The 14,656-nt window shown below is 37.9% G+C and overlaps 2 protein-coding genes across 2 annotated transcripts; both read left to right on the forward strand.

The window, feature by feature from the left end:
* Positions 1–439: 439 nt before the first annotated feature.
* On the forward strand, positions 440–3,396 carry LOC104920445 (coagulation factor XI). Its single transcript, XM_027287104.1, has 9 exons — positions 440–559; positions 674–830; positions 1,298–1,407; positions 1,506–1,668; positions 1,751–1,872; positions 1,967–2,099; positions 2,486–2,592; positions 2,757–2,907; positions 3,069–3,396. The coding sequence occupies exons 1-9, from the start codon at positions 499–501 to the stop codon at positions 3,169–3,171; spliced, it is 1,107 nt and encodes a 368-aa protein (XP_027142905.1). The 5' UTR covers positions 440–498; the 3' UTR covers positions 3,172–3,396.
* Positions 3,397–6,476: 3,080 nt separating this feature from the next.
* On the forward strand, positions 6,477–9,849 carry LOC113747205 (coagulation factor XI-like). Its single transcript, XM_027286017.1, has 9 exons — positions 6,477–6,540; positions 6,674–6,827; positions 7,292–7,401; positions 7,500–7,662; positions 8,137–8,246; positions 8,309–8,480; positions 8,893–8,999; positions 9,138–9,288; positions 9,452–9,849. Exons 1-9 carry the CDS (start codon positions 6,480–6,482, stop codon positions 9,567–9,569), a joined length of 1,146 nt encoding a protein of 381 aa, XP_027141818.1. The 5' UTR covers positions 6,477–6,479; the 3' UTR covers positions 9,570–9,849.
* The last annotated feature ends 4,807 nt before the right edge of the window (positions 9,850–14,656 follow it).

Raw genomic sequence — 14,656 nt, forward strand, 5'->3', positions numbered from 1 at the left:
AAGGTGCTTTTCCTGAGCATCTCAGTCCTGGCCTGGCATCTGCTGTCCATATTATTTACTTCTTGTCTCTTCTCTCTTCTATATTTGTTAATGGTGTGTGCTCACCACTCTGATTACTTTATTTAGTTTGTTTTATGTGTGTCTGTTGGAAAGCACTTGCTTTTCAAGTGCTATGTAAATGAAATAAACTTGAAACTTCCACGCTAAGACCAGTTACCCAGTACAAATTACATCTCTAGGTTTGTTCAGGCAGAAAACATTGCCAAGTTTTGCCATGAGTTGTTTCTATAACCTACTGTAGTGTTTCTCTCTGATCTCATCTACTGATCTTTCTGATGACACAAGTTAATAAAACATACACCAAAGCTTTAGATATGCAAATCATTTAGAAGTATAAATGTGTGAGCTGCGATACAGTCTTTCAGGCAATTCCTGCAGTTGCTGAAGCATCTCCTTGACTGCAGTTGTGACTGAAGAATCTCACTAGCTTCAAGACCGATGGCAACTCTTCTCACTTTAGTGGGGCTGCTCTGCTTCTGTGGTCTCTCTCTAAGCAACGGTAATACATACACTGTTTTTCTTACACAATGTAACCACATATGTAAGTGCTTGTTTAGAAAAAATATTTATTTGTTAAAATAAGTATGTTTATGTGCCTTTTTTATTTCATCAGGATGTAAACGGGAACTTCTGGTGAATGTAGATTTTCCAGGACAGGACATAACACGTCTCTTCTCTCCTGACACCAAGCACTGTCAGCAACTGTGCACCCAGCACTCCTCCTGTCGCTTCTTCAGTTTTATCCGGTCTGACTGGACCAAAGATAAGAGGTACAAAACCAACAGTACAGACTGACTGAGGGGTGATGTTTTTAATTTAAAAAAGATTTTAAAAACATACATAATAATAACAATGATAATAATAATAATAATAATAATAATAATAATAATAATAATAATACGTTAAATTAATCTGAGCAAAACACCTTTGTATGTACTTCATTATTGAATCAAGTAATTCTGTCAAAAAAGTTTGAGGTAATTTAAAAATAAAAATAAATATTCTGAGAAAGTTCAATTATAATTATGACCTTTCATGTTCTATATCTATAAAAAATGTGTCAGACATTTTGCTCAGTTAATTAATTTTATAGTAATACATTAATTAACATCATTTAGCAGTGCTGGACAAACTACTTAGATCTTTTACTCAAGTAAAAGAAGCAATCCCATAGTGGAGAAATACTTAAATGTTCTTGAAAATACAAGTATTTGAATCAAATGTCTCTCTCCACCAGCCAATTCTTCTGCCACCTCAAAGGCAGCCACACTGGACAGCCTAAAGTTCAGAAACATGTAGTGGGAATCACCTCTGGCTTTTCTCTCAAATCGTGTCACCCAGACCCACGTAGGTGTAAAACTATTATAAACCACCATGATAACTATTAATACTTCATGATATATGGTGCAACTCTCCTTAACTGTGTTGACCTGTCTTTCTACCAGTGCCTTGTCTGCCTCATGTGTACCATGACGTGGACTTCTACGGGGCAGACTTCAGAAGCTTGTTCACAGCAGACTATGAGGAGTGTCAGAGAGCCTGCACAAGTGATCCTACCTGTCAGTTCTTTACTTTTCTCACACATACCTTTCCAGCTTCAAAGTACAGGTAAATGAAGTGACAATTTTACATTGCATGTAATTGTATGTACATTGTATGTAAAGCATGTTTTTTTTCTGTCTGTGTTTAGGTATAAGTGCCACCTTAAATTCAGCTCTACCGTGCCTGGGTCACCTGTAATAGTTCGAACTGGTCCTGTAATATCTGGATTCTCTCACAGTATAGGAGACATATCTAAAAAATGTAGCACAGGTAATAAAACACTCTAAACAAAGGTTGTAGCATCAGTAGTAGTAGCATCCTGCAGACTGTTGTGTGCGTTCTCTAATTGTACTGTTTTATACAGCATGTGAGGGCAAGCTGTTTCCAAACACTGACATCACAATGCACAGCATCAATGTTCCACTTGCTGCCTCTCCTGAACACTGTCAGGCATTGTGCTCTGCTCATCCACTCTGCACCTCCTTTACATACGTCAGGTACATCATCATGTTGTAATCACTATATACTTTTATATGTACTGAAATTATTATTTTATATTAGTATAACTGTATACCTTTTGGAATACAGTTAGAGTGAACAAATGATTCTTGAAGTTTTTTTTCCTTTTATTTGGTAAACAGTTGAAGGTTTTCTATCTATCTATCTGCTATGAGATAATACAATACAAGACTAAAATGTGGGATAATAAAATCTGGATATTAAATTTTTCTTTGCCTTTTGGCTGACAGTATATTAACTATCCAATGTTGCCATATTGGGACATGAATATCGTACTATTCAGAAACAAGTGATTTTCCTGACTTTGTATTACTTTACATTTATACCTGCATTTCCTTGTCTTATTGTTTTCATGATTTTTCAGCGCTGATTTTAAATGTCACATGAAGGGCAGTACACAAGAATTAATCACCCGACCTAGAAAGGGATTCACATCTGGGTTACCTGTGCGCTTCTGTCATCTGCATAACAGTATGTAATGTATACCAAATCTCTCTGGTCAAAAACATTAAAATCATGCAACAAATATATGTAATTATCTATGTAATATCTAATATCTATGTAATTGTTCTGTATATATTTCACATTGATTGTAATTTGACAGCATTTAATCCTGTGCCCCTCTCTGCTAATAGAATGGCTGAAGAAAATTTATGCAGGAATAAATTTCCCGCATAACGACATTCGACATTTCCAGTCGTACAACTTTGGGACATGCCAGAAAACCTGTACCGCGGATCCCAACTGCCAGTTCTTCAGCTATGTAACTGACAAGTCCCCTGCCAGGTACAGTACGCCATATGATCCAGTATCCAGAAACCATGTAATATGAAACCTAATCCTCAATCAGATGTTATTGTAGCCCCACAAGACATGTATTTCTGTACTTTACATAAAATCCCTCATGGTACATCACTGAGGATGCTGTTGTTGATTTTGTTTTCTAGGCGCCTCTGCTTCCTTAAGCGTGTTATCACCATGCCTGCTCCTCCGAGAATTACCAAATTGGCCAATGCTGTGTCTGGATTCTCCCTGAAGAACTGTCACTAAAAAGTCATTGTTTGAATCCAAAAATTCAATAAACAGATACTGAGATAAATGCATAAACACACATAATCCATCCAATCAACATCAACACAATTAACCTATAATTAACATATAATCATTGTAATCAATATCAATGTAATTCACATATAATCATTGTAATCAATATCAATATAATTCACACATAATCAATGCAATCAATATGAGTGTAATCAATATATAATCCAATAAATGATTGAGCAGCAAGCCGTTTGTGTAAATGACTTTATTTTCATGTAACACAGAAGTGCCTTCTTCTCACTTTGCCAAACACTTTTTGTCTCATTACAGCCACTGTTCTTCGATATTGAATCATCCTCTTTTGGATGTAATATAATTTGTGTAATATGTGATCATTTGTTACTTTGCATTATGAATTGTATGTTTTAGATTAGAAGATAATTTTGTTTATGCTGTAAACAAACAAGCAACAAAACAAACTTTCAGTTTTGCCCTGATTTATTATCCACAAATCTCATCCTGTAGCACACTTACATGAAGAATGTTTTATAGATCTTAATGCATGATGCATAATGAGAGTAATGATTATAAACATGAATGTGAGTTCACACCAAGATACTGTGTGGTATGTGTAAAAAGTAATCTCTAAAAGCAAGTTTGGCCTTTTGACCCTGAACTTTAATTACATTTTAGCTGATGGGAAAGTACGTTTGTTTCCGCATTTCTTTCTTTACTTCCTGCACTGTCTCATGAGATATGATATAGGCAACAGCATAAAGATAGGTTGCGTGAGTATGAATCCTCCTTGGCAGTCAGAGAAGTCATGTTTAGCCTGTGGCTTATATCCTGTTGGACAACTAAACTAACAGAAACTATGCAGAATAACAACTTCACCATGTTGATCGACAGGTAGATGCCTATGCTGCAAGGTCATTATTGTGTCAGCTGAAGTAATATAATTGGAACCAGTGTACAGCTGTAATATCATTTACTTCCTTGTTACCTTAGATTCTTCAAAATGTTCTAATTGTGTGTGCTCAACTCACAGCAGTCCCTGTGGTGGCTAGGTCTGACCAAACAGATTAAACAGAGAGTGGAAAACTGCGCCACCTGTGCACGTGAGGCTCACAATGCACCAGAGCCGCTGCTGACAACTCAGTTGCCAGACAGGCCATGGCAACGTGTGGCAGAGGATCTGTTCCAGTGGGACGATGCAATATACCTTGTGGTTGTTGACTACTATTCACGCTATATCGAAGTGGCTAACCTTACCTCTACCAACACAGCCCATGTCACAGGAAAGCTGAAATACATTTTTTCCCGTCATGGGGTCCCAGAGACCGTTATCACAGACAACGGCCCCCAATTCTTTGCAGTGGAGTTTGCGGCCTTTGCCAGAGACTATGACTTCACACATACAACCAGCAGCCCCCGCTACCCTCAAAGTAACAGGGAGGCCGAGAGGGCGGTGAGGACGGTGAAGTCTCTCCTGAAAAAGGGGGCCACACAAGGCTCTTATGGCTTATAGGGCCACTCCCTTGTCACACGGCTCGTCCCCGGCACAGCTGCTAATGAGGCGTAACATCAGGACACCCCTGCCTGTCAGTCAAAAGAAACTACAACCTGGATGGCCGGACCTCCAGGCTTTTCAAAGGAAGGATCAGGACTTAAAAGAAGAACAGGCCTCTTGGTTCAACAAAAGACACAACACAAAGACAAGACAAGAGCTTGGACCAGGGCAAAAGGTCTGGGTGAAGAACACAAGGAAACAGGGACTGTCAGTGGTCTAGCTGAGACACCCAGGTCTTACAACATAGACCTGTCCTCAGGAAGTCCCAGGAGAAACTGGTCTCACATCAGGGTCATTCCAGAGACTCCGAGTAAGAGTAGACCGCACCGGACCATAAGACCACCAAGAAGACTAGATTTGTAAACTAGTTAGAAAGCTGTGGTTTGCTTCACGGGGCAGAATAAACCCTGTACAGCTTAGGGACCCGGGTAGTCTACCCCGACCCCTAGATAAGGAAGCTATGTTCCATGTTTGTTCCTATACAAGGTGTAACCAGGATATATCTGTTCACAGGAGATGTTATGTGCTGCTGAAAAAAAAAAAAAAAAAACTGAGAAAAAGAAAAGTAATGCTGGGTACTTATGATTAATTCTTAGGTTGTATGTTTACTGTTCAAGTTTATTTACAAAGATGGTAAAAACAAAAGAAGTTATTTTGAATGTCTGACAGCTAACTAAAGAGGGGAGATGTAGTGGAAGCAGATGTGTACCTGTTGGGTAGGGAACATATAGAGGGACGGACAGGATATATATGTATGTAAGATGTGGGAATGAAAGGTTGTCAATAAAGAAGTTGCAGACCAAGTGATGTCTCCCGTCTGGACCTATACACAGACTGCTTGAACACAGCATGTTACAGTATGTTTTAGATTAGAAGATAATTTTGTTTGTGCTGTAAACAAACAAAACAAACTTTCAGTTTTGCCCTGATTTATTATCCACAAATCTCATCCTGTAGCACACTTACATGAAGAATGTTTTATAGATCTTAATGCATGATGCATGATGAGAGTAATGATTATAAACATGAACGTGAGTTCACACCAAGATACTGTGTGGTATGTATAAAAAGTAATCTCTAAAAACAAGTTTGGCCTTTTGACCCTGAACTTTAATTACATTTTAGCTGAAGGGAAAGTACGTTTGTTTCTGCATTTCTTTCTTTACTTCCTGCACTGTCTCATGAGAGTCTCTGAGAAACTATGCAGAATAACAACTTCACCATGTTGATCGACAGGTAGATGCCTATGCTGCATACACTGTCCATTCTTTATACTGTCAGTGATCCGGAACCGTCTCCCTGAACACAGAAAAGGTCATTATTGTGTCAGCTGAAGTAATATAATTGGAACCAGTGTACAGCTGTAATATCATTTACTTCCTTGTTATCTTAGATTCTTCTAAATTTTCTAATTGTGTGTGCTCAACTCTCTGATCTCTGATCATCTCTCTGACTTTCTTTAGTTTGTTCCGTGTGTCTGTCGGTATGAAACACTTTAGTGCAAAACCTGTTTTTCAGGTGAGATATAGATACATTTGAAACTTGAAACTTGCAGTTGGTATTTATTGAGAAGGTTCTTTTTCCGGTAACACTACACAATTAGTAAAACGTACATCAATCATGTAAATAAATAGTAAGTATAAATGTGTGAGCTGCGATACAGTCTTTCAGACAGTTCCTGCAGTTGCTGAAGCGTCTCTTTGACTGCAGTTGTGACTGAAGAATCTCGCCGACTTGAAGACCGATGGCAACTCTTCTCACTTTAGTGGGGCTGCTCTTCCTCTGTGGTCTCTCTCTAAGCAACGGTAATACATACACTATTTTTCTTACACAATGTAACCACATATGTAAGTGTTTTTTTTTAATCATTTATTTTACCAAAGAAATGTCTAGAAAAATCTATTTAACTATGCATATGTGCCTTTTTTATTTCTTCAGGATGTAGACGGGAACTTCTGGTGAATGTAGATTTTCCAGGACAGGACATAACAATTCTCTTCTCTCCTGATGCCGAGCACTGTCAGCAACTGTGCACCCAGCACTCCTCCTGTCGCTTCTTCAGTTTTATCCGGCCTGACTCGACCAGAACTAGGTACAAAACCAACAATAGAGACTTATTAATGGGTGATGTTTTTAATTAAAAATGATTTCACAAAACAATGAAAATAAATCTCGAACAAAATCCTATCCTATTCTGAGCTTTTCATATGCCGCTTTAGTGTAAATACTATAAATATACATACAAATAAAGATATATAGTATATAAATATAAAGATAATGCAATATAATGACCTACTTTACACTACAGTAAATCTAATTTTCCTACAATGTTAAATTAGATTTGGTACTTTTTATGTTTTATAAAAACTGTTTTCATTGAAGATATTTTGTATATTTCACTTGTTAATTTACAGTAAACATTAATTATCATCATTTAGCCGTATTGGAGAAAGTACTCATAGGTTTTTACTTAAGTAAAAGTAGCAATGTTGGTATTGGTTGGTATATAAGTAAAAAAAAAAACAAGTATTTGAATCAAATGTCTCTCTCCACCAGCAATTTCTACTGCTACCTCAAATCCAGCTCCTCTGGACAGCCCAATGTTCAGAAAGCCATACTGGGAATCACCTCTGGCTATTCGCTCAAACCCTGCTACCCAGACCCACGTAGGCATAAAACTATTATAAACCACTATGACAAATATTAGTAATTAATCATATATGGTGAAACTCTAGTTAACTGTGTTGACCTGTCTTTCTACCAGTGCCTTGTCTGCCTCATGTGTACCATGACGTGGACTTCCCGGGGGCAGACTTCAGAACCTTGTTCACAGCAGACTATGAGGAGTGTCAGAAAGCCTGCACAAGTGATCCTGCCTGTCAGTTCTTTGCTTTTCTCACACATACCTTTCCAGATCCAAAAGTCAGGTAAATTAAATTTATATTTTATATTTAGTCCGCATGATACTTTTTTTATTTGATTTTTTCAAACAAAGGCCTGGAGAGAGATGGAATATCACTGGTTGAAACAAACCTCAGTGTTTTTGACTAATTTTAGAGAGACACACGTGAAAAGGAAAAAAAAAACAAAGATGCACACCATTAAGCTGCCCAGTGCTACAGATGTCTCCAAACTGCACCTGAGCAGCTTCGGTTCATCATTTTGGTAGTGGTGCCTTGCACTCAGACAGGGCAGTGTTCAGCGTGTCTTCTGATAAGGAAATCAAGCTGGCAACCCCAGTGTCCTCACTATTTATTTGTCTTTATCCACTAAGATTTAATTCAACCAGTGAGAAGATTTTTTTATTTTTGGCCTTTTTAAGCTTTATTTTTGATAGAAACAGCTCCTTTGACATTCAGTTTGACATTCTGTAATGATGTTATTTTTCTGTCTGTGTTTAGGTATAAGTGCTACCTTAAAGTCAGATTTTTCACACTTGGAATAACTCGACATGGTTCTGTAATATCTGGATTCTCTCATAGAGTACATACAACTCAAAACTTTAACACAGGTAATGAAACACTGCAATGACACAACAAAGGTTGTAGCATCAGTAGTAGTAGCATCCTGCAGACTGTTGTGTGCGTTCTCTAATTGTACTGTTTTATACAGCATGTGAGGGCAAGCTGTTTCCAAACACTGACATCACAATGCACAGCATCAATGTTCCGCTTGCTGCCTCTCCTGAACACTGTCAGGCATTGTGCTCTGCTCATCCACTCTGCGCCTCCTTTACATACGTCAGGTACGTCATTATGTTGTCATTGGTTTTGTGCAAAGGAACAGCTGCGGTGACAATAAGAATAACTATATACTTTTATATGTCCTGAAATTATTCTTTTATATATTAGTATAACTATATACCTTTTAGTATATTGTTAGTTTTTTCCTTTTTATTTGGTAAACAGTTGAAAGTTTTCTATCTATCTATCTGCTATGAGATAATACAATACAAGACTAAAATGTGGGATAATAAAATCTGGATATAAAATTTTTCTTTGCCTTTTGGCTGACAGTATATTAACTATCCAATGTTGCCATATTGGGACATGACTATCATACTATTCAGAAACAAGTGAATTTTTGGCTTTTTTGACTTTGTATTAATTTACATTTATACCTGCATTTACTTGTATTTTGTTTTCATGATTTTTCAGTGCCGATTTTAAGTGTCACATGAAGGGCAGTACACAAGAAATGATCACGAGAGCTGTCAATGGATTCACATCTGGGTTACCAGCACGCTTCTGTCAGCTGGATAACAGTATGTAACGTATACCAAATCTCTTTGGAATTATGCAAATAGATACAAATATGTATCCATGTAATTGTTCTGTATATATTTCACATTGATTGTAATTTGACCAGCAGCATTTAATCCTGTGCCCCTCTCTGCTAACAGAATGGCTGAAGAAAAATTATGCAGGAATAAATTTCCCGCATAACGACATTCGCTCTTTCGTGGTGGATAACGTTGAGACATGCCAGAGAACCTGTACTGAGGATCCCAACTGCCAGTTCTTTAGCTACGTCGCTAACAAGCCCCCTGCCAGGTACAGTACGCCATATGACCCAGTATCCAGAAACCATGTAATATGAAACCTAATCCTCAATCAGATGTTATTGTAGCCCCATAAGACACATGTATTTCTGTACTTTACATAAAATCCCTCATGGTACATCACTGAGGATGCTGTTGTTGATTTTGTTTTCTAGGAACCTCTGCTATCTTAAGCGTGTCATCACCATGCCTGCTCCTCCGAGAATTATCAAATTGGCCAATATTGTGTCTGGATTCTCCCTGAAGAACTGTCACTATAAAGTCATTGTTTGAATCCAAAAATTCAATAAACAGACACTGAGATAAATGCATAAACACACATAATCCATCCAATCAACATCAACACAATTAACCTATAATTAACATATAATCATTGTAATCGATATCAATGTAATTCACATGTAATCATTGCAATCAATATCAATGTAATTCACACATAATCAATGCAATCAATATGAGTGTAATCAATATATAATCCAATAAATGATTCAGCAGCAAGCCGTTTGTGTAAATGACTTTATTTTCATGTAACACACAAATGCCTTCTTCTCACTTTGCCAAACACTTTTTGTCTCATTACAGCCACCGTTCTTCGATATTGAATCATCCTCTTTTGGATGTAATATAATTTGTGCAATATTTGTTGCTTTGCATTGTGTAAAACACATGTTGTATGTTTTACATAAAAGTATGCACTTGTGACTGTTAGTTTTCTAACATATTTTATTTACGACTTAAGATGCAGATTATTCAGTTTGTGCTGTAAACAAAAGCAACAGAACTAATTTTCAGTTTTGTGTTGATTTATTATCCACAAATCTCTCCTGTAGCACACTTACATGGAGAATAGATCTCTGCATCATGGGAGTAATGATTATTAACATGAATGTGGGTTCACATCAAGATACATATGTATCAAAAGAAATCTCTAAAAACAACTTTGACCTTTGACCTTTTTAGTTACATTTTAGCTGAAGGTAAAGTACGTTTGTTTCTGTGTTTCTTTTTTGCTTATTGCACTTGTGTAGTTTTGACAGCAGAGGTCACTCAACTATATTCTGTGCTGGCCCAAGAGCCCTATGTAGTACCAGACTTCCTAAATAATCTACAACTTACCCTGAAACAATGCAGTACCTAGCAACACAGATCTGACTTCACAGTCAATGTTACCTCAAAAAACTGCAGGACGTTCAAGATAATTCAATGGGACATCAACTCCCAATAGCTATTGTGTGAGTGCTTCCATATTTCCTGCGGGAGCTCTCACACAATAGCTATCTTTACACATACTGTATATAAAAAGTGTTAAGCGCTTTGTGTTAGATTAAAACAAATCTTTGGCCACACCTTTTAAACAGATTATCCAACCTGCAGGGTTGCTTTAAAGTGCCCATAGTAAAAATAAGACGCCGAGACGAGCCTGTTCAGTAGCCACACTGGACGACAGGCATCAAGACTGAGATACTGAGTGCTCATATACTATACTCATATATATTACCTCCCAATGAGCCAATGCTTTAGTTTCCTTTAGTTTTGTGTGTCTGCAAGTAAGGCAAAAGGTGGAGAGGAATAACAAGGACAAGAAGTTGTTCTTTGTGAACTGGATAGATCTGGTAAGACGGAGACATTACACACAAGCTTCAAGAACTTTCCACACATGACACTGTTTGTTTCTTTTATTTATTTCTGCATATTCCTGATGTCACAATGGTGCATTTAATAGTTAATGCTTAATTCATGCTTTAAAGATTATAAGTACAATTTAGAATGTGTTTTGTTGTACTCAAACAGTCAGAGTGATGATGACGAGCAGGGCTTTGCAACAGCATGTTTACACCAGTAGGTGGCAGGAACAGACAGTTGTATCAGCTCAAAAGATGATGGTCATATTTTAGATGAATTATCGCTAAATGCAGAAAATAATGAATTGACGTTTACAGTTTGTAACAGTCTCCTTACTTTTTTGTGCATGAAGCACAATCACTCCCACAATGTATCATTTGATATAACATATTAATATGATTAACTGAAACAAGTTTCTTGTTTTAAATGTGGTTGTTCATGGTCACATGGCCATAATGAAACCCCACAACAGCATTCTTTTTTAATTAACCTTTATTAAGGCAGGTATGTCTTATGAGACATGACAAAGACTACAGCATAAAGAGCTACTGTATAAACAAAGCGATTCTAAATTTGAACAGAGTGACAAAAACTGTAATAATACATTTGTAAAGATTTTCAAATCTGTTTCTCATACCTTGCAAAAAAAGGTAGCGAATATAGAGTGCCATCAATTTAAACAAATCTGTAAAAGAATATATTAAAATATCACTTTCCTCCATGCCCTTGGCCTCCTTTGAATTGTAGTTTATTATTGGTACTTAATGTTATGAAACGGAAGGTGAGATCAAAATTATTCTGTCATAGTGCTCATTACCAGCTATTTACTGTCTATTGTCTTATTCTAGGGTATTAATAACTCTGTTGCTGTTATTTTGTAGTGCCTGCTAGAAGAACTACCATGTGTAAAGTGTATTTGTTACTGGAATCTTGTTCAGATACATTGACTGAGCATGAATCCTCCTTGGCAGTCAGAGAAGTCATGTTCAGCCGCCTGTGGCTTATATCCTGTTGAACCAAGCTCTAGGAAACTCAACTGGATCATTTAAAGGTGTGGTTACCCAATTGGTGCATTCAGGTTCAAGTGGATTGACTTTGCAAACTCACCAAAAATTTCGCGTGAAGTCTTTTCGTATTTGTTGAATGCTGACCTCAGTACACCCGCCTCTTTCTTCACCACGCACTTCTACTTCTACCTTAAGTCCACTAACTCTGGACAGCCCTTCAATCCAATGTCACCTCTGGCTTTTCCCTCAAACCCTGCAACCAAGACTAGCATAGGTGCACAATCATTTAAAAATATTGTGAAAACCATTCATTATATAACATTTATTTGGCAGTCTGCTTTGTCCAGAGAATATCAAATGCACATTAATTCTCTGTATGAACAAGAACTATGTTATACAATCATCTATCAATCATCCTCACACCCTGGGAGAGGACTGGTCTTCCTCTGTTATCTACGCCTTTGATAAAAGGTCAGAGGGTGGTTGACTGAGTGTTGGCTGGTTTAGGGGTGATAGACAGTAGGAGCCCTGCCAGGGTCAGAAAAGGGGGAAAGCAGGAAGAAACAATGGCTTGGGCCTGAGGCACCACCATAGATTGCTGTCATGGGTGCAATCTGTGTGACTGTGATGGACTGTGATGATGGAGGTTGGAGGAGCTGAGGTGACAAAAAAGATACGATGCTGAGGGAGCTTATGTGATTTCACGACCGTAAAAAAAAAAAAAAAAAAAAGTATATATATATAACACCAGCCTTATCCTTTAATTGCGTGTCTGTCTGTTAGGCTGTTTTTCTGCCAGTAGCTGTTGGGGTTGCAAGAATGTGGACTTCCCAGGGGCAGACTACCAATTCCTATTCATAGCTGAAGTGGCAAAGTCAGGCAGGAAGGGCAGGAGAAGAGAAAATAAGAAAGAAAAGCTGCACCACTGCGCCACAGTGGGGTACTAGTGCTCCAAAAGTGGTGCTGCATTTATAAGGACACAGTTCCTCTTTGAGATTAAATTGCTTTATTATTTGACTCATATTTAATATTTAATTTTATATAACTATGGTGCCGCTGTCATTCCCACTCTGTACCTCATACACCTGTTCTTGCATGTAACACTGGGCTTCAGGTACGATCTTCCACAAGTACATAACACTTTACAACACTAAGACACAAAGAATCAACCAGTTATGCTTTGTCGGCAGAATGATTTTTAAATTTAAGGTAGAAACCAGGTGGAAACCTGTTTCTGTGTTTTGCTACACTGGGAATGATTTTAAAAAGACTGGCGCTCCTGGGCACTTTAGTGAGATATAGAACAGGCGCTTTAGGAGGTTTCTCTTGAATAACTTCCAGTTGCAATCTCTGTTTATTTATTCAGGAGGGGTTTTACAACACTCTGCTGCACACTCACACCAGTTACCCAGTACAAATAACATTGTTTGTTCAGACAGAATACCATGCCAAGTTTCGCCTTCGGGTTATTACTATATCCTAGTCTTTGTTTGTATACTTATGATGTAGATACATAAAACATCCATTAAAGCTTGAAATTTTCCTTTGAAATATACAAATATATGCCATTGACTTTGGGTGTCACTGCTATCTGAAGTGCCACACACACACGTACACACATCCTTCTGTCTGCTTCCAGCAATCACCAGATCTCCCCCAGCAGCTTGCTCTTGCCGTGCTCTGGCACCAGGATGCCAAAATCTCTTGGCACCAATACGTATACGTTTCTCTTACTTGCTTCTCGTTTCAGTTCAAGGTCTTGCCCCGACTTCTTCATGCATTTTACTTGTTTGGCATGTTTTCTGTCTACTACTCTTGTCAATTCTTCATAATCAGCCTCTTGCAGTGAGATCTATGAGCACTTAATACAATGATGGACAGTTAGTCTTCCCAAGTGGCTCATCGGTAAATTTGTTCAGATCTCAAAGATCTCACATCCGCTCTATCTTGCCTCAAGTACCTGGAGGCTTTGGGGGTCTGTTGGATTCCCCACCAAATCTTTCCTACAGTGGAGCAACAGCTCACTCAATCTTTAAATAAATAATGTCTTGTCGATGGTGTGGGCCTTGCTCTAGTGAAAGTTCGGTCAGGATATTTTTCTTCTGCATGCTAGGCCTTTAGTCAATTTGTCTTCCACCTGGCCATTCACTCCTTTCACGCATGCTTTCTGGGGCTTTCCATTATTCAGTCATGTTATCAGCTGTTCTCATCTTTACATAGTAGTTAAAGCTTATGTCTACCTAGTTGTTCTTGTTTTAGCTATATTTGTGTCTATATCTGTATGTACATTGAGAGCAAAGTGATACTGGAGTTTCGTTGCTTCTATGTGTACACATGCCCAGCCAATAAATCTGATTCTAATTCTGATTATTAGTCTATAATCTTGAGACTTTTCTATTGTTTAAAATCTCTGTCTCCATTGTTAGTACAATTATGCTGCTGTCATTAACTGCAGTTGTAATCTCACTGGCTTCAAAACTGAGAAGATGGCAACACTTTGCATTTTAGTGGGCCTGCTCTGCATCTCTGGTCCCTCTCGAAGCCATGGTAATACATACCACACTTTTTTTTGACCACATATTTTAACACTTACCCACTTAGAGAAACCTATTTAAGCTGTGGTATATATACACACGGGAGATCTACTCCCAATGCCAAGCACTGTCAGCAACTGTACATCCATCACTCCTCCTGTCTCTTCTTCTCTTTTCTTCAGCCTGACTGGACCAA

Source organism: Larimichthys crocea, chromosome XIII, assembly GCF_000972845.2.
Source record: "Larimichthys crocea isolate SSNF chromosome XIII, L_crocea_2.0, whole genome shotgun sequence".
Classification (NCBI taxonomy): Eukaryota; Metazoa; Chordata; class Actinopteri; family Sciaenidae; genus Larimichthys; species Larimichthys crocea.

Bases quoted from the DNA above. Each gene is read 5' to 3' on its own strand.
- LOC113747205 (XM_027286017.1), top strand. From the start codon at position 6,480: ATGGCAACTCTTCTCACTTTAGTGGGGCTGCTCTTCCTCTGTGGTCTC. The intron at 7,402-7,499 runs GTAGGCATAAAA...TCTTTCTACCAG, and splicing joins ACCCTGCTACCCAGACCCAC to TGCCTTGTCTGCCTCATGTG. The intron at 8,481-8,892 runs GTACGTCATTAT...ATGATTTTTCAG, and splicing joins GCCTCCTTTACATACGTCAG to TGCCGATTTTAAGTGTCACA.
- LOC104920445 (XM_027287104.1), top strand. From the start codon at position 499: ATGGCAACTCTTCTCACTTTAGTGGGGCTGCTCTGCTTCTGTGGTCTC. The intron at 831-1,297 runs GTACAAAACCAA...TCTCTCCACCAG, and splicing joins GACTGGACCAAAGATAAGAG to CCAATTCTTCTGCCACCTCA. The intron at 2,100-2,485 runs GTACATCATCAT...ATGATTTTTCAG, and splicing joins ACCTCCTTTACATACGTCAG to CGCTGATTTTAAATGTCACA.